The 22,058-nt window shown below is 37.5% G+C and overlaps 1 protein-coding gene across 1 annotated transcript in view; it reads right to left on the bottom strand.

Moving 5' to 3' along the window:
* Positions 1 to 22,058, bottom strand: part of LOC140166840 (probable tubulin polyglutamylase ttll-15) — a 42,150-nt gene that overhangs the window by 5,659 nt on the left and 14,433 nt on the right. The window contains exons 2-5 of the mRNA XM_072190328.1: positions 21,818 to 22,051; positions 20,558 to 20,719; positions 13,436 to 13,561; positions 1,111 to 1,192 (exon numbers count right to left, since the gene is read on the bottom strand). Coding sequence (XP_072046429.1) covers positions 1,111 to 1,192; positions 13,436 to 13,561; positions 20,558 to 20,719; positions 21,818 to 22,021 — 574 coding nt within the window. The 5' untranslated portion in view covers positions 22,022 to 22,051. The remainder of the gene's footprint in view (positions 1 to 1,110; positions 1,193 to 13,435; positions 13,562 to 20,557; positions 20,720 to 21,817; positions 22,052 to 22,058) is intronic.

Below are 22,058 nucleotides of genomic sequence, written 5' to 3'. Positions count from 1 at the left end.
ATTATGTCACAAATGTTAATTGACAATAATTGACCACCTGTTTGACCTATCCATAATTCATACTTTTCTTACCAGTGTTTTCATATCATATTTTGTGGTTAAAAATTATTACAAATGTGTAATTTGTAATCCATACTGCAGTTACTGTTCATTGTTCCTATACACAATACACAGTGCTCTCACCATTGACGTGTGACCTCTACAAACAGTGTATGTTAGAGGTATAGAGTATCGCCTAGTTAACGTCACTGTGTGAAAAATAACCTGCCAATATTTTTTTGTACTCTCTGAAATGCTAGCAAATATAGTTTTGTAACATGTCCTTAATTCTAATTTAGATGTTTGGAAATATTCGCACTTTGATGTTTTAGTAAGGAAGGGCACGACATGGCCTGTAATATTCCCTGTGTAAATCAAATGCAACTTCTAGTGACTATCACTCACTTGTGAAACGCTCCGAAGGGAATTAAAGCTAAACCACTTGACGGATATTTTTTGTACTTGCTGTCAATCAAGAATAATGTATACATTACATGCAGGCTAAGTAAGTAACTACTAACTAAGTAGGTGGGTCATCTGCAAATATTCGTACCTCCCTGATATGTAAATGACAGATAACAGCAAAAACAACTCCCACATCTGGTCAGTGGAGCGAGTCAGGGGATTTCAAGTGGGAGATTATTGATTGGCAAATGCCATATTTGGGCATAAGTGCAGTCCACCATTCAATGTGAAAGACGGACTAGACTTTATCGATTGATTTTGCTGGAGTAATTTCGTGTTAACCAGGTTTAAGTACTGCAAAGGTCGAATCATGTTTGCTGTTCAGCATAACTGCACTATGCAATTGTAGAGCAAAGATTTCCTCGTTTTCACAGCTATAGCTAAGTACATATTAATAAGATGTAAAACCAGATATAGATATACAGCACGATTAACACTGCATCTCCACAAACAAGGTTGCATTGCTCTGGAACAGAGCCTCCCTTTCTTACGTGAATATCGATTCTTTGCCCTATTGCACTTTTTTTACTCACCTTGTATCTTCTAAATATGTTGTATATGTACGTAGATTTTAACTGAAAATATTTTTAATTCATTAAGCCTTACCTGTAAGTTTCCTGACGTGGTTTCCCCTGTGTCGCGGATTCTTTTGTATCCATATTTTATTCTTATTCTCCGGCTTGAAAGTCTGTTTATTCAACAAGAATATTAATTATTAGGTTCAGCGTAGGTATGGTACGGGAAATTATCGTGCGTAAAGTGTTATACTGGGTGACACTGAGTTGAATATCATACCACTAAATCATTCTAAATGTTGAAATAATGACGTTTTTATACATTTAGTGCAAAATTAGATGTCTGTTTCGCGTATTACGTATCGCCTGCATTTTACCCGCCCGGTTTACGCGAATTGCCTTTATACGCGTACCTCGCCGTACACGCGTATCGTGCTTGCACATTACGCACTCACTGACTAGATATAAAGCGTATCCGGTTAGCGGTGTTCTTTTTTTATTTCGTCCGAAATCAAAAGTACAGTATGTCCAAGTTTTTAAACAGGTACCAAACAAACACAAAACGTTTTCACAAAAGTTTAGAGAAGGTTATCAGAAAACGTTTAATGTCGCACACCGACATCGCCCGGTTAATAATTGTACAGCAGAGACACTAAAATCAATACAATGGATCGATACATGTGAATGTGCTATGCACGATTGATATTCAGACGATAAATCTTTGGATACCGGGGTAGAAAATGATGAGTATCTCCCATAATTTTTTTTTTTTTTTTATTCTAAAGAAGCCATATATTTTTTGCTTGCACTTGAATATATGTGTTGAAAGGATAAGATAGTCGTTAGCTTGCGTATTGAGAAAGAACCGTGCGTTTTGAGCTCAAAGACTGACAAAAACTCTGATTTTATATGTGCCGAACTATAGCGCAGCGTAGGCCTCTCGTGGAGGCAGTCTAAAAGCAGATGACCTCATGGCGTATACCATGCTCATTCACACACACAGAGGTCAGTCACCAGGCTATTGTCAACAGCCTTAGTCGGATGTCCCTCGGCCCATTATGCGTCTCAAAACTATTAAACAGGTTGGAACAAAATGACCATGCGTGGCTGTGGATTCAACCTACCATGGCCATTTCTGTCATGAAGAAATTGGGGCGATGACACTGTGTGTCGGGTAAAGAGTATTATATAAAGGGTATAAAATATTCATGAAAGTTCATCTGTGTTGGTATAAATCATGATTTTTTGATCCAAACACAAGGAATTAATTCCTACCTCGGAATGTTTAGATGGTACTCCATCTTTCATCAGCGAGTGAGTGACTGTATCATCATCTTTTTGACCTTTGACCAGATAACAGACTCGTGGACTCCTGAGAGTTTGAACCGATAAAACCGGAAGTGAAAACACGTGTGAAGAAATCAGAGGTCAAAGAACACGATACATGTTAACAATGTCAACAGCGTAAATTTGCTCGTCTCGTGGGGAAGAAATAACAACAGGAAAAACGCAAATTTAACAACAATATTGCCGCGGATTGCATCTCAGAATGGGTTCTTAAAAGAACTGTTCCCAACGTATTCTGAGTGATCCAGAATTACATGTTCTTGCTCGCGGTTTGAACTTCGCTGTCACGGAGGATGAAGTTCCGATAGTGGAATTTATCACAGCTACAGAGTCAGCATGTCGGAATTTACCCGAGACTCAAGCGAATGAATTGCGTTCCAAAGTTGTCAATCTCGTAAGTAAACCCAAGAAAATTGATTCTAACATTAGTAAAGACGAAAGGAAAGCGCTTCAGGACCTAAGGAAAGATCAGTCTATCCGCATTTTACCTGCCGATAAAGGCCGTTTATGTGTGATTTCGGACATCACTGAATATCACCAAAAGGTGTGAAGCTTTGCTTGGGGATACCAACACATACAAAAAGTTAGGAAAACGGGATCCTACCTCCAGATACAAGAAAAAACTTGTGTCAGTACTGCAGGACATTGAAAATGAAGGTGCCATAAACAGGGTAAGGTATCGGAAGTTGTACCCAACTGCTAAAAAAGTTTTATGGACTACCCAAGGTGCACAAACCGAACACTCCATGCGCCCAATAGTCAACTGCATTGGCTCCATCACCTACAATTGTTCCAAATTAGTAGCGAACATTTTATCACCTCTTGTTGGAAAAATATGAATGGCCAAGTGGACCAAAAAACGTGTAAGATTATAAGTGTAACCTTTACACGTGTAAGATGGCATCTTACACGTGTAAGATTGCATCTTATGCGTATAAGATCGCATCTTATACGTCTCAGAATCTAGCGGGATGCGTAAATTGACGAATAATATATAAAGAACCCATATTTAAGCCCCAAACGACCTATCATCTTAGGCGTATTCATCTTCGACAAATGATATTTTGCCATAGCATTTCTTATACGAGCAATGATATTTTGCCATATCATTTCTTATACGAGTAAGAATGGCCTATTAGGGATGGACGGTATTCCGATTTGACTGGTACGACGAGCGTCGAAAAATCTCAGCCTCGATATCGATTTGCACCGCGGTAGTTTTCGCAAATGTGATTATTTTACCATCACCTCTTGAAATTAAATTGATATGAGTATTAACTGACTCCAGATAACTGAAAAAAAGTAGCCAAAAAGTGAGATAAATCGGGATGTGACCATGACGGACCAACAGTCGGAAAAATTCCTGGCAGAGATTCGTCATAAAATACAGGACATTGTAGCACTCATACAAATTAAGCAAACGCCTCGTTTACGTTTTAGGTGACGAGCTCTCCTTATCCTCGGTACGCCGCCAATAATATCACGTATTGTCCATCACTAAAATCCAAATCTTACACGTGTAAGAAGTCGTGGGTGTTACAAATCACAAAACAACTTTACATAATTATTATTGGTTGAAGTTTGTTAGGCGTGAGATGATTGGTTGTTTGTGATTTCTTACTCTGTAATTCGTCAATTTAAAAATCCCGCTTCATTCTTACACGTATAAGATGCAATCTTACGCGTATAAGATGCAATCTTACGCGTATAAGATGCAACTTGACACCTTACACGTAACCTTACACGTTTATCTTACGCGTTTTTTTGACCACTTGGCCATTCATAGTATGTAAAACCAAACACCACATTTCCAATTCGCAGCAATTTGTTGAACTTATTAATAGTTAGGTGAAAAAGTTCAATTTGGTGACCACTCTCTGGCTAGTAAGGTTTGACGATTGATTCGACTTCTATGGACCATTTAGAAAAAAATAGCCACCATGTCCCTCGCGAAACTCCCGGCATTTTTCGCTAGAGGCCAAAATCCAAAATGGCCGCCGCCACCATTTTGAAAATTTAAGTTTTGAACCAGAGCACCTATATTCATGCACAAAGACACTTTTTCGGATATGTCGAGTACAAGGATTCCGATTCTGACATTAGTTTGACATTACGGCATCATTTTCACCCAGAAATCCACGATGGTGGCCGGCACCATCTTGAAAAATTTAGTTTTGAACAAGAGGACCTAAAATCGTGTACAAAGACACTTTTTTGGATAAGGCGACCACAAGGATTTCAAATTTGACATTACTTTGACATTACGAACTCATATTTACCCAGAAATCCAAGATGGTGGCCGCCGGCGCCATCTTGAAAAAAATAAGTTTTGAACCAGATTACCTAAAATCGTGTACAAAGACACTTTTTCCGGTAAGTCGACCCCAAGAAATCCGAATCTGACATTAATTTGACGTTATAACATAATTTTTGCCCAGAAATGGCCCCTATTTGGTAGAGCGTAAATGTTATTTTTGAGAAGGCCTTTGACTCAGTGGAACATAAAGACCTCTTTACAGCACTACATAAAGTTGGAGTCAATGAGGGATATGTCCAAATTCTTGAGGACATCTACACAAATGCCACAGCAAAAATCCACATTGAACATGATGTTTCAAAAACAATCCAAATTCAGCGTGGTGTGAGACAGGGAGACACAATATCCCCTAAAATATTCACAACAGCAATGGAAGATATATTCAGAAAGCTGAACCTACATGCGAGGGGGATCAACATTGATGGCGAGAAGCTTACTGATCTGAGATTTGCAGACGATGTAGCTTTGGTGACAACATCAGTAAAGGATATGGAGGTCCAGTTAATGATCTGAATAAAGGAAGCAAAAAGATTGGACTGAAGATACACAAGGGCAAAACTAAATATATGACAAACCACCAGTCAGAGGACGTCATTGTAGTTGAAGGCGATGTTATTGAAAGGGTGGAAGGATATAAATATCTTGGCCAAACAGTGAAGATGGAGGACAACACCAGGGAAGAAGCTCTGATCAGAATAAAGGCAGGTTGGAGTTGCTTTGGAAGATTCAAAGATATTCTATGTGATAAAAAGTTACCAATGTATCTGAGAAGTAGAATGTTCAACCAGTGTGTATTGCCAACAATGACATATGGGGCAGAAACATGGACAACAACCAAGTACCTGGAACAGAAACTACAAACAGCCCAAAGAGCAATGGAAAGGAAGATGCTACACATTACCTTAAGGGATAAAATCAAGAACACTGAAATAAGACGTCAAACTCAAGTCAAAGACATTCACTAGTGGAAGTTTTGGATGAGAAAACGGACATTTTGATGAGAAACGGCCAAAATGGTGAGAATTTAATTTTCTCATTCTTTTGGATGAGAAAATAATAATCGGGGATTAGCAATTGTCACCAGTTTTAATAAGACAATAATGATTGACACACACACCAGGAAGTTTCTCATCCAAGAGAATGAGAAAATTTAATTCTCACCATTTTGGCCGATTCTCATCAAAATGTCCGTTTTCTCATCCAAAACTTCCACTAGTGTAGGAGTTCGTGATCACAGTCTTTATTTAACACGCCACGCCGGTAGATGTCGTTGTTAAGCAGTGTTTGAGTTGTTGGTGGTGGTGGGAGGGGGGGTAATAGACAGTCGATAACCGACAATCAATGATCAATTAATTGTCAATATTCAATTAAATTCTAAAACCTAACACGGAAATGATGATCACAGACTCTCATGTTCAATCGCAGTCGCTAAGGATGATTAGGGGGGGTTATATTTGTGTGGTTGAGGGTGGTGGAGGAAAATCGATAATCGATTATCGTAACCCCCTCCCCCACACACCCCACGTTCAAGTTTCATACGTTTTCATAAGTATTTACTTATAGAGTGCTTGCACATAAGGTCATTAGTTCAAATCATCTCCTCTATAGGCACGCTCCAGAAGATATGCAAATGGATGCAGTACAAAAGAATTATTTGACCACTATCTAAATAAAAGATTAGTTGTTTTATTTTGTGCCCACATCATAGCCTATCTATTAATAAATAGTCATGGAAATTTTTCACGCGGTACCTATGCATTGAACTATATCATGCTGATCACTCACATCTGTAAGATTAGTATGTATGAAAAGAGCGCTATTGTATTCAATCTATGATTGTAGACATACACAGGTGATGGGTGCAACCTGCTTGTAGTGCAGGGCGATATAGTCAAAATTGATACAATTAGTTGTTTATTTTATATCCACATGAATATTAGCTTATGCACTAACTAATATTCATTGAAAATTAAAACAAGTGATTCTTTCAAGTTTTTAAAGTTATAGCCAAAAGATTAAAATCAGATGTTAATTTAGCGATTGCCTCAGATTGAATAGGCAATAGCGCTCTTTTCAAACATTACTAATCTTACAGATGTGAGTGATCAACATGATATAGTTCAGTGGATATGTATCGCGTGAACGCTGCAGTGCAGGGCAATATAGTCAAAAACGACCTTTTTCACCTTTTTCAGATCAACGCCCAACAAAGCCAAAAAAAAAAAAAAAAAAAACCGAACCAATAAAAAAATCGCATTAGTACGCTCATGAAGTAGGCCTACTCATGCAGAAATATCTTTAAAATTGATCATTTTATTTGCGTGAAATGGTAAAGTGCGATTGTAAATCGTCCCATTGAATCACATAGTGATTTGACGGTTTACCATAGTCTAATACTGAATATTAATACAAGGAGTTTCTTTAATTTAGAAATGGTAAACCGTTGACAAAATTCATAATTTAGGCCGATTTGGTGTCAACTTTTATTTGGAAAGTGTTTTGTTTGAAAGCTTGTTCAAAACTACATCGAATTTTACTATTTTACGTTTTGTTAGCTCTAACATTATTTACATTTTACTGATTTTAGCCAATGTAAATCGTCTGTCGAGATTTACCATTTTCATAATCACGAGAATGCAATGCGCACCCATATATCACGGAATCCCGTAATTATTTCAACATGACAGTGTGGTGTAATGGACAGTACTTCAGACGGTGAAACGAAAGGCTAGTGGTTCGAGCCCCAACAGTTTCACTTTTTTCTTCTTTTTTTTTGTGTGTGACTTATTCAAACCAGTAAACTTTTCTTCTATATTCATGACAATTGACATTGTGAAACACGAAAATAAGTTTTAAAACCCTAATTTATCTATGGCATGATAATTGATTGTTTTTAATTGTAATAAAGACACACATAGATCCGGACATCTTTAAATGTCATGAATATGGGCAATATAGCAATTGTCAGATAACACTAGTGGAAGTTTTGGATGAGAAAACGGACATTTTGATGAGAAACGGCCAAAATGGTGAGAATTTAATTTTCTCATTCTTTTGGATGAGAAAATAATAATCGGGGATTAGCAATTGTCACCAGTTTTAATAAGACAATAATGATTGACACACACACCAGGAAGTTTCTCATCCAAGAGAATGAGAAAATTTAATTCTCACCATTTTGGCCGATTCTCATCAAAATGTCCGTTTTCTCATCCAAAACTTCCACTAGTGATTATGGTGAAACTCAAAGAAGCGAAATGGAGATGGGCAGGTCACCTGGCACGAAGGGAAGATAACAGATGAACTAAACGGCTAACAGAATTGCAACCAAGAACAGGCAAAAGATCAAGAGGAAGACAGAAGAGGAGGTGGCGTGATGACATTACTGCCTACATGGGACCTACATGGACAAGAAATGCAAGAGACAGAGAACAGTGGAAGAATCATGAAGAGGGCTACGTCCAACAATGGTCGAACACAGCCTGGTGAGGCGAGGTGAGGAAATGTTATTTTTGAATGAGATCAGAAGCATAAGTGTGTCATTTCCGCCTTATCTGGGGTTCATGTCTCTTATATGGGGTTTAAACTGTCTTATTTTGGGTTTACATCCCTTATCTAGGGATAAGGCGCCTTATCTGTGGTTTAGACGGCCTTATCCTGGGTTTTTTGACTTTATCTTTTGACTTCGTCAAAGAAAAAAAAAATTAAAAATCTGTCATTGAATAATTATAATAAATTAACCAAATATACTATAATTTCGGCCAAGCTGCAGACAAATTAAAGCTGAAGTTTTTTCCATTGATAACAAAAAATACACAAAAAGTAATTAATTATGCAAATTAGCCAATTACAGCTAATTATTTCATGATATTATTATGTAAATTAGGCATGAGTAATTTTTGGGTTTTTTTCAATAAAAATGAAAGTCTTTTCATTCATCATAAACTTGTCAAATATGAACCTGTTATGATGTTAAATAAAGATAGAGTTTATTACTTAAATATAATACAAAAAATACAAAGTTTGACATTTTGACGGTGTCTGGAATATTTTTTTTTTGTAAACATGGTATGTGTCACCATTGCTCAAAGCCAAATCCGAAAAGTAAAAATAAAAATTCATTTGCAATGAGATTTTAAATTAACATTTTGTTATCTGGATTAACATGGGCCATTAGCCATTACACTATGTCGCTTATACAAAAACTGTGACTAACTATAGGCTAACCCACATACTCGTAGGCCTACCTGTTTGTCCTCATTTTGTTTTCTTTTTTAATTACAGTAGGCCTACCTCTTCATGTTGTTTGTACTTTTTAACACACATCTTTTCCCCGTATTTATTACGCCTACGGTCGGTCGTTCACCCGTATTATCATTCATTGCGCGACTCTGCGTCGTTTACTCGCGACATGGCGTAGTGCTGCGTTACCCGCGCGCTATCGCTGCGCTACGCGAGCGGCTTGGCATTAGATACGCCCGTACGACGCGCACGGGCTAGCTTAACAACTGACTCCCTTTTTTGTTTACCCAGCATAGCAACGTACCACATTTTCACTGATTTTGAGGCCAATTCTTGACCGTTTTCAACCAAATAAAGTTTAAACACGTTCCCGTATATTCCTCGATATCTCCCGTATGAATTTGGGGACATTTGGATCGAAACTGACGGAGCCTATACACGATACATACATAGATACATAGATACATAGATACATACAACATTCCCCTATTTATAGTAAGACTAGCGGGACACCCGCGCTACGCGCGGGTCCCCGCTAGGTGAGTAAATGGGAGCGTTCACTAAAACGGGAGGTAGAATCATTGAAAAGGTAAATTTATCTGAGTCTGACCCTCGTTAAGCCTAAGTTTCCATTTTAGCTTCTTTCTTTCTTTTTAGTTTCTTCTACATGGGCCAATTTTGTTCCATTTTTAAAAAACATTTTGCTGCTAAGCTTGCAAATTTCCGTTACCATGTTTTTTATTTACTCAATCCCGTTCCCGTTATTTTCTAAATCGGTCCTTTCTTACATTTCCCTGTTGGCTTTATTTTTTATTTGCTGCTTTAGTTAGCTTGTGATTTCCCGTTTTCATGTTATTTATTTAGTTCTGTCCTCAGTTTAATAGCTTTTTTTATTTAAATCATCTAATTTTATTAGATTTTATTATTCTTTCCTTCTTTAGCCTATTTTATTCCCGTTTTCATTTTCTTACTGTGACTAACTATAGGCTAACCCACATACTCGTAGGCCTACCTGTTTGTCCTCATTTTGTTTTCTTTTTAATTACAGTAGGCCTACCTCTTCATGTTGTTTGTACTTTTTAACACACATCTTTTCCTCGTATTTATTACGCCTACGGTCGGTCGTTCACCCGTATTATCATTCATTGCGCGACTCTGCGTCGTTTACGCGCGACATGGCGTAGTGCTGCGTTACCCGCGCGCTATCGCTGCGCTACGCGAGCGGCTTGGCATTAGATACGCCCGTACGACGCGCACGGGCTAGCTTGACAACTGACTCCCTTTTTTGTTTACCCAGCATAGCAACGTACCACATTTTCACTGATTTTGAGGCCAATTCTTGACCGTTTTCAACCAAATAAAGTTTAAACACGTTCCCGTACATTCATCGATCTCCCGTATGAATTTGGCGACATTTGGATCGAAACTGACGGAGCCTTTATAGGCATACATAGATACATAGATACATAGATAGATAGATACAACATTCCCCTATTTATAGTAAGATTCCCTCCCTGATTGTATCAATTCGAAATGTGTTATGTATGCTGATGATACTACTCTTCTTTTTAGTGCATCTGATCGAGCATCTCTTCAATCAAATATGAACAATGATTTATCAAAAATTGCTCTATGGTTTGAAGCAAATCAGCTAACATTAAACATCAAGAAACCCAAGTTCATGATCTTTGGGACAAAGCATGTTTCAAGTAATTTTACCAATATCTCTCTCTCCTATGGTAATGAGCCTATTGAAATAGTAGATAAGTTCAAGTATTTGGGTGTAACTTTTGACCCATTCATGGAGTGAGCATGTTGATTACATTTCTTCAATTGTTTCAAAAACGTATTGGTGTTATACGTAGAGTTAAATTTTATCTTCCATCAAGTACTTTGTATATGTTAGCTAATGCTTTGATCTACCCACATTTTGACTATTGCAGTTCTGTTTGGTCTAACATCAATGTTGAGTATTCAAATTCTCTTCAAATTCTTCAAAATAAGCTTGCTCGTGTACTATTATCTGCTGATATTAGAACCCCAATTGATGTTTTAATGTCATCCTTTAATTGGGATAAACTTGACAAAAGATGGAAAAATCAGCTTCTTTTGCTTGTTTTTAAATGTCTTAAACATGATGCGCCATCTTATTTGTCATCTAAATTTATTTTCACTTCCTTCACTCATTCCAAAAATACCCGTAGCCAATCATCCAATTCACTTGTAATTCCAGCCTGGCAAAACATACAAGGGAAACGTACTTTTCTTTTTAGAGGTAGTACTTTTTGGAATAACCTTCCAACTGATGTTAGATGCAACCTGTCAAATATGAGTGTCAATACTTTTAAAGCCAATGTAATCAAGTAATAATCTTTTAATTTTGTTTAATATTTCTATACATACATGTTGTTTAATATTGCTATGTTAAATTATATTTAATATGTTAAATTGTTAATACTTTGTTTGTCTCATGGGAGACCAGTATTATATTACTGAACTGAGTAACCCTGAATAAATAAAGATTTACTACTACTACTACATTTAAAAGAGTCCAAAGTAGTACAGTTTTTAATGTGAGTTGGTAGATTGTTCCAAAGTTTAGGAGCACAGATGACAAAAGAACGGTCGCCAAAAGAGTTGCTAAATCGTGGTTCCTGAAGAAGATGAAGATTGGCTGAACGAAGTCCAGAGCGCCCAGGTATGTAAGTGTGCAGAAGATCGGCGATATATGACGGTGCAAGTCCATTTTGTGATTTGAAAACAAAAGTGAGGATCTTAAAATCAATGCGTTGTTCAACAGGCAACCAGTGCAAGTCAATGAGAATTGGAGTGATGTGCGAACGTTTCTTTGTGAGAGTGATGAGGCGAGCGGCAGTATTTTGAACCAATTGCAGACGACGAGGTTGTGATTGTGGAAGACCGTCCAAAAGCACACAAACGGATCAATATCTAAATTTCGCCTCTAATCACCCCATTGATCACAAACTTGGAGTCATCCGAACTTTGTACCATAGGGCCGATACCGTAGTCACCTACTACCAGGATCGCGAGGACGAGAAATCTCACGTGAACAACGCTTTAGCGAAATGTGGATATCCCAAATGGGCACTGGATAAAGCTAATCAACCAAAAACTCACAAAACAAGCGACGGGGACCATAAACGCCCTAATAAAGGCCACGTAGTGCTACCCTAGAGCAATCTGAAGACATTAGAAGGACCTTTAGCAATTACTGTGTTAGTATGTTCTTAAAACCAACCCGCACACTAAGACAAATCCTTGTGTCACCTAAGGACAAGACAGAAAAGAAGGACAGGTCCGGTATATTACATCCCACGCCAGGGCAAAACTGTAACCGGACAGTGCAAAGAAGCTTATATTGGTGAAACTGAAACACGGTTTCAGGAACATAGGAAGCCCAGTAGTACAGCATCAGAGGTCTCAAAGCACATTCACATCGAGTCTCCTGCACATTTCGTGGACTTAGATAAAGTTCACATACTCGACAGGGACAGCAGGTGGTTCCAACGTGGAGTCAAGGAAGCAGTTCACATCAAAGCCAACCAACCATCTCTCAACAAAGACGGAGGCCGGTTCAAACTCTCAGGAGTCTACGAGTCTGTTATCAGGTCAAAGGTCAAAAAGATCACGACGAAAATTTCAACGTAGGAATTAATTCCTTGTGTTTAGATCAAAAGTTTAAATCAAAATCAAGGGTATAAAATGGTTTCACAACAATCAAAAACATTTTTTGAAAGCTATCACTAAGTGTTATCCAAACATAATGATAGTTAATTGTTGACGAAATATTTGGCAAAAATGTGTGCAACAAATATTTTGCAATAACATTTTGACATTTAAAAATATTGTTGTACCCAGCAAACACAAAAAAAGTTGTTAAAACGTTTTATACAAGTTAAAGTTTGGACTTTGGTTTAGATAAAAACGTTTTAATAACATTAAATGTCGGGTTATATAAGGGTCATGGAAACGTTTTGCATGAAAACACACTACAACATATTTGAAATATGTTTTTTAAATGTTATTTTGAATTATTTTTGCAAACATTTTTTTACAAATATTTTGTCAACACATTAATAACATTATGGTTGCAGTAGGTTGTAAACAAATGTTTTTGAATGTTATGAGAACATTTTATTCCCGTTATATGTCCTTTATATAACCCGACATTTAAACGTTTTCTGGCAACCCTGCCTTTCTAACCTTTTGCGAATGATGTTAAAAACGTTTTGTGTTTGCTGGGTAGCGTGTTGTTATACGAAACGTTTTGAAACGTTTTCATAGCCCTTATAAAACCCGACATTTAATGTTATTAAAACGTTTTTATCAGACCAAACCCCAAAATATAACCCGTTTAAAACGTTTCAAAAACGTTTTTTGTTTACTGGGATATATGGCCATTTTTCAAATAGTACTAAATGTAAATCAAGACAAGATTGACAGTTAAAATTAACTCAAAATATGACCGATTTTATCTCGTAGTACTTACGTATTCCATAAAGCTCTTAATATCTCGTAGAAGATAAAACCCTTTTGGTATGTATTTGCCTCCTCGTGTAACCAGTGATGCCTTGTAAGTAACGTACTCATTCAAGCCAGGTATCATGTCTATAACCTAAGATTATATAATAAATAAATTTAGATGAAGTGATAGATTGAAAAATAGCCAGTAAGTGTGTAAACAATCAGTTTATTAAAGGCATAAACTGTTCAATACACAGTTAAAGCATCAGATTGATATAATAAAGGGTCGTTTGATGATGTTAAATCAATCAATCCGTTTATCATGTTTATGTTGTTACGACTTTCTTATAGTAGGATCAAAATATGAAACAGCTACCACATGCACATGACCCAAAAAAAATTGCAACAGAAGGTTTTTTGGTATTTTCTTGCAGTATGAGGTCTAATTAATAACATATCAAAAGTTTAGAAAAATTGAACTTGGGCGAGGGGTCCAACTGTGACGAAATCAAAATGGCCGCCAAAAGCTGGAAAAATACCCATTAATCTACTGATTTCATCCATTTTCATTTGTTATTGTGGGTTCCAATGGTGACAATCTTGTTCAGATGTACATTACTGGATGTAGTAATAAATCTTTATATTGTGGTATTCAGATGGATCGATTTGACAGCCATTATGAATTTCAAAATGGCCGCCGTTTTGGTACTTTGACATTTAAAATCAAATCATGCACGTAATTATTGTAAAACGAAACTTAAAGCGTTGGCTTTTCTAAAATAGCCAATATCCTTTGTACCCATATTCCATTAAAATTTATATAGAGGTAGGCATACGAACCAAATTGGCAGCAAGGGTGAATTTCAAAATGGCCGCCATTTTGGTATGTTGGCATATTGACTTAAACTATGCACTTATTGCAACTTGAAACTTAAAGCGACAGAAATTCTAAAATAACCTCCTATGCACCCATAGTACCATTAAAATTACACTTTTAAGTAGGCATAATGTACCAATTTGGCAGCCATATAGCATGGCTGTCAGCTATGATCACCATATTGATATGTTGCTTGCAGTAATTCTTGAAGTACACAAAATTCATCTTGCTATACCACGATGCGATGCCTTTGTTTGCAGTAGTATACATCAACCACATTGTATTATACAGTCTGTTGGTTGTCATCATCATCATCATCATCATCATCATCATCATCATCTGAGAATAGTTCTTGATCCATGTTCTCACATTGGCCTATGCTCCAGTGCAATTGAGTCCATTCTTTCTGCATCTACATTTCATTGTGATGCATCCTGCAGAACAATTGCATCGAATCATCTTCATCAATGATTCTGGTGCTGGACTTCTTTTAATCATGAGTGGAACAAATTTGTCACCTTGAACAATCCATCCCCAGTCACTTGGATTCATACCATCACTTTTACACATCCAATGCATGCCCTGTAGATACATTCTCCTGAAGTGACGCATTGCAGCAGAGGGTGTGGATGGAAGTCTTTCAGGTTCAACAAAGCTCTTTGATGTGCAAACTTTTTTGGAAAGAAACATGTAGAGTAAGGATTCCAAAGACTCTGACACCATTGCTTTGCAGCCTTTACATAATACATATTCTTGTCGAACCATATTGAGAGTGCAAAATGCCTTGGAACAAACTTGTAATACAGGATCACCAATGATGATTTTGTTGAATACAGACTTTCCTACCCCAAATATTCGCAACCTGAAAACGCATGGGCAAACAACAAATCCGAACAAATGTCATAACTGAGTAAGCGCTTCGGAATCTTGATATCATACACATATGGTTTATCATTGTCAGACAGAAAGTACAAGTCCTTACCGTACTTTTCTGCATAATAAAGAAGTAATACCAACAGATGTGTCTTCTACAATTAGGGTTGTTGACTTAAATGACGTCATTGCGACTGCTGCTTTCACTGAATCAACATGTGCATCTTTTTCAGCGTGGTCACATGGTATCCTTTCTGTTGCATACGTTCCCCAATTTAATGAGAATCTGTTTGTTCAGATCATTTGAGAAGAAGGCTTCTTTCTGCTAGCATCTGATGTCTACCTTATTTGCAACCCGACTCTTATGAAAGATGCATGATTATCAGAAGAGGAACATGCATGATTATCAGAAGAGGAACATAGTGATCAGTCCTTGGAGTTGTCTAAGGGCCATCAGCCTCTGATGCATCTTCTTCAGCGTGGATCACATGGTATCCTTTCTGTTGCATACGTTCCCCAATTTAATGATAATCTATTTGTTCAGATCATTTGAGAAGAAGGCTTCATTCTGCTAGCATCTGATATGTCTACCTTATTTGCTACCCGACTCTTGTGAAAGATGCATGATTATCAGAAAAGGAACATAGTGATCAGTCCTTGGAATTGTCTCGGGGCCATCAGCCTCTGATAAGTCGCACGATCCTGTATGGATTGTAATAGTGATGCAATGGTTTGGTCATCAGTGACCTTGACAGTCCAAGCAGATGCAAGGGATAAATGCTGATGAGGATGTTAATGTGCAAAACCTGTTCAAAGTAGGTAAAGATACAGTCAAACAAATGGAAGGACAAGATGTCCTTTCATATAGCTACAAATGGTAGGCTAGAGTTAAACTGTAGGGTCCAGGTCACTGATGACCAAACCATTGCTCCAGCTCTGTTGTTTCAAAGGCTCCTGGTTGTATCACAATCTGGAGATCTGTGCTTAGATAAGGATGTTCATCATGAACTATCAGTCCAGGGCCGTAGCAAGGTTGTAAAATGTGGGGCGGTCATGACAAATGTGGGGCGGCCAAAATACAAATATATGACCAAATTGAAATAAAGATATAAAGAAAAACATTACAAATTTCTCAAAAAGTGGGGCGGCCATGGCATCCCCGGCTGCCCCGCTTGTTTGAAGCAAAGTATGTTTTACATAGGCCAGATAAAGCACCACTACTACAAGCCATGCTCCTGAGACAGTTCCAAGGAATGATCCCTATGTTCTTCAGTGGCGTACCGTGGCCGCCCCCTACCCGGGGGCTGAAGAAAATTCAATTTTGGCGCCCTTCCTCAACAGCCCGAAAAGGTTGACCCAATTTTTTTTCGGTTGTTTGAAAAAGTGAAGAGCAAAAAAAAAAAAGGATTATCAGCGCTAGCGCCCTAAAAGCAACACATTTTGATGTATAGTACAATTTTTTCCAATAATAATTTTAATAATTTTTTTGCCGCCCCTTCTTCTTCCGCCGCCCCTTCGTTTGCCGCCCCTTCGTTTTTGCCGCCCTCTGCTTTTACCCCGGGGGGCTGGCGCCCCCAAAGCCCCCCCCCCCCAAAAAAAAACAAATACGCGCATGTTCTTGATGAAGGTTTTCTTCTACATCGCTTGAAGTGGGCAGAACGCTGCAAATCTAATACTCCAGGAGAACGTATCTACAGGGTATGCATTGGATGGGTAAAAGTGATGGTATGAATCCAACTTAATGGAGATGGATTGTTCAAGGTGACAAATTTGTTCCACTTATGATGAAAAGAAGTCCAGCACCAGAATCATTGCTGAAGATTTGATGCAATTGTTCTGCAGCATTCATCACAGTGAAATGTAGCTGCAGAAAGAATACACTCAATTGCCCTGGATCAAGAATAATTATTCTCAGATGATGATGATGATGATGATGATGATGATGATGATGATGATGATGATGATGATGATGATGATGATGATGATGATGATGATGGCTGCCAAATTGGTACATCATATCTTCTTCAAGTTACGGCTCAACACCCCAGGTAGAGAAAAGCTAGTCGGTACATATGCCTACTTGACAGCATAATATTAATGGTGCTATTGGTGCAAATGATGTTGGTTATTTTAAAAGTTATGTCACTTTAAGTTTCAAATTACAATACGTGCATAATTAAACTCAATAAGCCAACATATACCAAAATGGCGGCCATTTTGAAATTCACTCTTGCTGCCAATTTGGTTTGTATGCCTACCGCTATATAAACTTGAATGGGAATATTGGTGCAAAGGATATTGGCTATTCTAGAAAATCTAACGCCTTAAGTTTCTTACAATTATGTGCATGATTTGACTTCATACGCCAAAATACCACAATGGCGGCCATTTTGAAATTCATTATGGCTGTCAAATTGAACCATCTGAATACCGCAATATAGAGATTCATTACTACATCCAGTAATGAACTTCTGAACAAGGTTGTCACCAGTGGAACCCACAATAACGAGTGAAAAATTGACGAAATCAGTAGATTAATTGGTATTTTTCCAGCTTTTGGCGGCCATTTTGATTACGTCACATTTGGACCCTTCGCCCAAGTTCAATTTTTCTAAACTTTTGATATGTTATTTGTTAGACCTTATACTGCAAGAAAATACCAAAAATCTTCTGGTGCAATTTTTTGGGGGACATGTGGTAACTTTACTCTACTATTAATCAGGACCAAGTTTTAGAAAGGGTGAAAAGCCACAAAGGAAATATTTTTTAAACTTTGGCCCCTTTTTACGTTTTGAAACGTTTTTTGGTAGATTATAATTACTGAAACATTCGTCCCCGTTACACTAAATGGATTGATTCAAAAAATGTATTGTACCCGACGTTATACAGCTTTAAAAAAATATATCGCGGGAAAAGACCAAATTAGTAAAGAATTAAGGGGAATACCCAGCAAACACAAAACGTTTTCGACATCATTCACAAAAGGTTTTAAAAGGTTGTCAGAAAACGTTTAAATGTCGGGTTATGTAAAGGGTACATTAATGGTATAAAACGTTTTCATAACAATAAAAATAACATTTGTTGGTAATTTACTGCACAGCAAACACAAATGTTTTACAGAAAATGTCGGGTTATATAAAGGGTATGAAAACGTTTTAATAACATTCCAAAAACATTTTTGAAAACTTGGTACAAATCATTCTAAACAGAATGTTATTTTGGGGTTGAAAAAATATTTTGCAAAAAATGTTTGCCCAAAATATTTACAATAACGTTTTTAAAATGTTTTTACGACCTTTATATAACCGGACATTTAAATGTTATTCAAATGTTTTGTAAAAAACATTTTAAGAACATCTCTGTGTTTGCTGGGTGCAAATATTTTAACATAATGTTATTAAAGTGTTGACAAAATATTTGGCCAAAAATGTTTGCAAAAATAGTTTACAATGACATTTCGAAAACACTTTCAAAATATTGTTGTAGTGTGTTTTCATAAAAAACGTTTTAAACGATTTCATGACCTTTATATAACCCGACATTTTAATGTTATTAAAACGTTTTTACCAAAACCAAAACCCAAAGTATAAATTATTTAAAACGTTTTAAAAACGTTTTTGTGTTTGCTGGGTATATTGTTGAGAGTGCAATTACTAAAACCTGAATATTGTTCTTTTTTATGCTTTGCGGTAAGTTGGTATTACATATAAAGTAACATCAAAGAGAATTGAATTGAAAATAAATTGCATTTGATGGATCAGATGACCTGTTGCCATGGTAACGGCCACCATCTTGAATAAAAACAAGAATCTAAGCTAATTGAATGGTCAGTAGCCCTAAGTCATAACGAAACATGGATTTTGAATTAAATCAAATACTGGAACATAGATTTTTTGCAACTTGCTACGTTGCGTGTCAGACTTCATCAGGCAACTGACCCGCAGGGCTGGTCATGTGACACTTTGAGACGGCTAGGGATCGTCTTGATGGCCCGGTGCCATACGTGAGATAAGTTGTGTCTCAGTCCCCCTTTCTTATTAAGTGACGGCTGCTCTACTCTCTCCCAGATGGCTTCCTTGATGCCTCTCCTATGCCACTGTTCCTCCTTATCGAGACTCACTGCGTCCTCGGTGTCAATATTATGTCCAGTGTCTTTAAGGTGAAGCATGGAAGAAAGAGATAAGAAGGAACCACAACGAACACATTCACTTTGTCCACTCCCTTTACCGACATTTAATTGACATTGTTATTCATGAGGATTTACTTTGATCAATACCCCGCGTTAAATAGGTGATTGGTATTGTACTCTATGTATTTGCATGTCTTCTGGAGCGTGTCTGAAGGATGATTTGAACTAATGACCTTCCGTGCAAGCACTCTATAGGATTTTCTCTGGTGACGTGATCATCGGTCATTGATGGCCTACATCTTTTCTTCCATTTCGCCCAATTTTCCCGAACTTTGATGACTTTTTTCTCAGAGTTGGCAGTCTTTGGCACTGAAACGAGTTAGCTAGTTACGATTATACACATATAAACTATTAAATTAAACAGGTTTCATGTACCGGACTCAACCGGAACATTGTGCATTATTTAAGAACATTTTGCATCTATTTTTCATCGAAAAAGTCACAAAAATCTTACCTTATTTGCTAAAGATGAAACTCAGCAAATAAACGGCCGATTTTGATGACCTTTTCGATGTGTTAAAGGACATTTTCTACACAACACGATCAAGAAAACAGTTTGACTGTAGATCCCAAAACAAAGCTACTATACATGTTCAGAGCATCAGTGAAATTCCATAATCTTACTTCTGGGTAGCGTTTGTTTGTTCTTGGATGGGTTTGTTATAGTTTTTTTTTTTTAATGATTTCGCCAAGCATCGATCGCGGTAAATGGATCATACATGAAAGTAAGTACCATTGATAGCTTTTCTTTTCATGCGTCAATGGATAAGCGGATTAAAACTTGGCCGATCGAAGTCGTTGTGGTTCCTTCTCATCTCTTTCTTCCATGGGTGAAGGTACACGGCGGAGTTCTGCGCCTCGTTTGTGCTGGCTTTCAAGGCTTGCTTTGTTTCGCCACAATAGGCAGCAGAACAATCAGCGACGGTCACCGCACACTAATCCATACACTAAGTTTAAGCGCATGACCAGCCCCCGGGACCAGCCCAGCGGGTCAGTTGCCTGATGAAGTCTGATCAGACGCAACGTAGCAAGTTGCAAAAAATGTAAGTTCCAGTATTTGATTTAATTCAAAACCTTGTGATTCTAACGACTGGATGACAATTTTATATGTTTACTTGTTGCATTATAAACTGAACAAGTGTAATAATAATTAATGTTAATATTTTGGCAAATATCTATATTCCAACACCGTGCTACTTTCTTCTCACCTTATCGGGCGATTCCGGGTGATCCACAGTCCAGGGTACAGCGCGTTTGTAATTTTTGTCGGTTATTGTCCCATCGTCTTGAAATACCGTTCCGTTTATTTCCAGCCTGTAGCCCAATGCATGAAATACGTATTTCACCGCGTTGCTGTAAGCGCCAAACCACTTGACAATGACACAAAAAACAATACACCTGTTCACCTTTCTGATTTGCTGTTGTATGAGTTGGTAAAAGTACGTGATGTACGTGTAAAAGGATGAATTAAAGCAATAATGTGTGATTTGCATTCAAAAATAGATAATTCACTGATAGCCGATCGTATTATTATCATGATTTTCGGGAGCTTCACGCAGCATACTGCAGTTACTGTTCATTTTCCTATACACAATACACAGTGCTCTCACCATTGACACGTGACCTCTACAAACAGTGTATGTTATAGGTATAGGGAATTGCATAGTTAACGTTACTGTGTGAAAAATAACCGGCCAATATGTTTTGTACTCTCTAGATTCTAGAAAATATAGTTTTGTAACATGTCCTAAATTCTTAGCTAATTTAGATGTTTGGAAATATTCGCACTTTAGTGATTTAGTAATAGAAGGGCACGCATGGCCTGCAAATTTCCCTGTGTAAATCGAATGCAACTTTTAGTGACTATCACTCACTTGTGAACCGCTCTCTTCCGAAGGGCATTAAAGCTATAGCACTTGACAGATATTTTTTGTACTTCATGTCAATCAAGAATAATGTATATATTACATGTAGGCTAAAAACTGAGTAGGTGTGGCATCTGCAAATGTTCGTACCTCCTTGATATGTAAGTGACAAATAACAGCAAACACAACTCCCATATCTGTCCATAACTTTGGTCAGTGGAGCGAGCCAGGGGATTTCAAGTGGGTGATTATTGATTGGGAAGTGCCATGTTTGGGCATAAGTACAGTCCACCATTCAATGTGGAGGATGGACTAGACTTTATCGATTGATTTTGCTGGAGTAATTTCCTGTTAACCAGGTTTAAGTACTTTAAGTACATTAAGGTCAAATCATGTTTGTTGTGCAGAACAACTGCACTATGACTGATGGGATTTACAAACAAGACGTAAGACGAATAGCGATGTACACACAGTTTATGCGTCAAGACGGACAGCGTTTACAATGGGTGTTCGATAGATATTCGATATTTAAATAGGCATGATAATTATCTCATTATCTCACCCATAATGCTTTTGTGCAATTGCTCTGCCACAGTACTTTACCTGTATCTTTCCTTTAATACGCATAACTGGTTGAATCCAATCTTCCCTTTGGATCTTCATATTATGATAAACATTTCCAGATATGTATGTTCCGTCACACTCCCTAGTGGTAACTTTTTGCAGATGATATCCAATATAGGTCAGTAGTAATATCTCCACGCTGATTACAATGTAACGTATTTTTCCTGTCCGAGATAATGCCATGACTAGGCCTACTTGACTTGATCAACGCATCTACATT

The sequence above is a fragment of the Amphiura filiformis genome, chromosome 12 (assembly GCF_039555335.1).
Source record: "Amphiura filiformis chromosome 12, Afil_fr2py, whole genome shotgun sequence".
Lineage (NCBI taxonomy): Eukaryota > Metazoa > Echinodermata > Ophiuroidea > Amphilepidida > Amphiuridae > Amphiura > Amphiura filiformis.
Note: the sequence above shows the minus strand (reverse complement) of the source record. Positions and strands in the feature narration are given on the sequence as shown.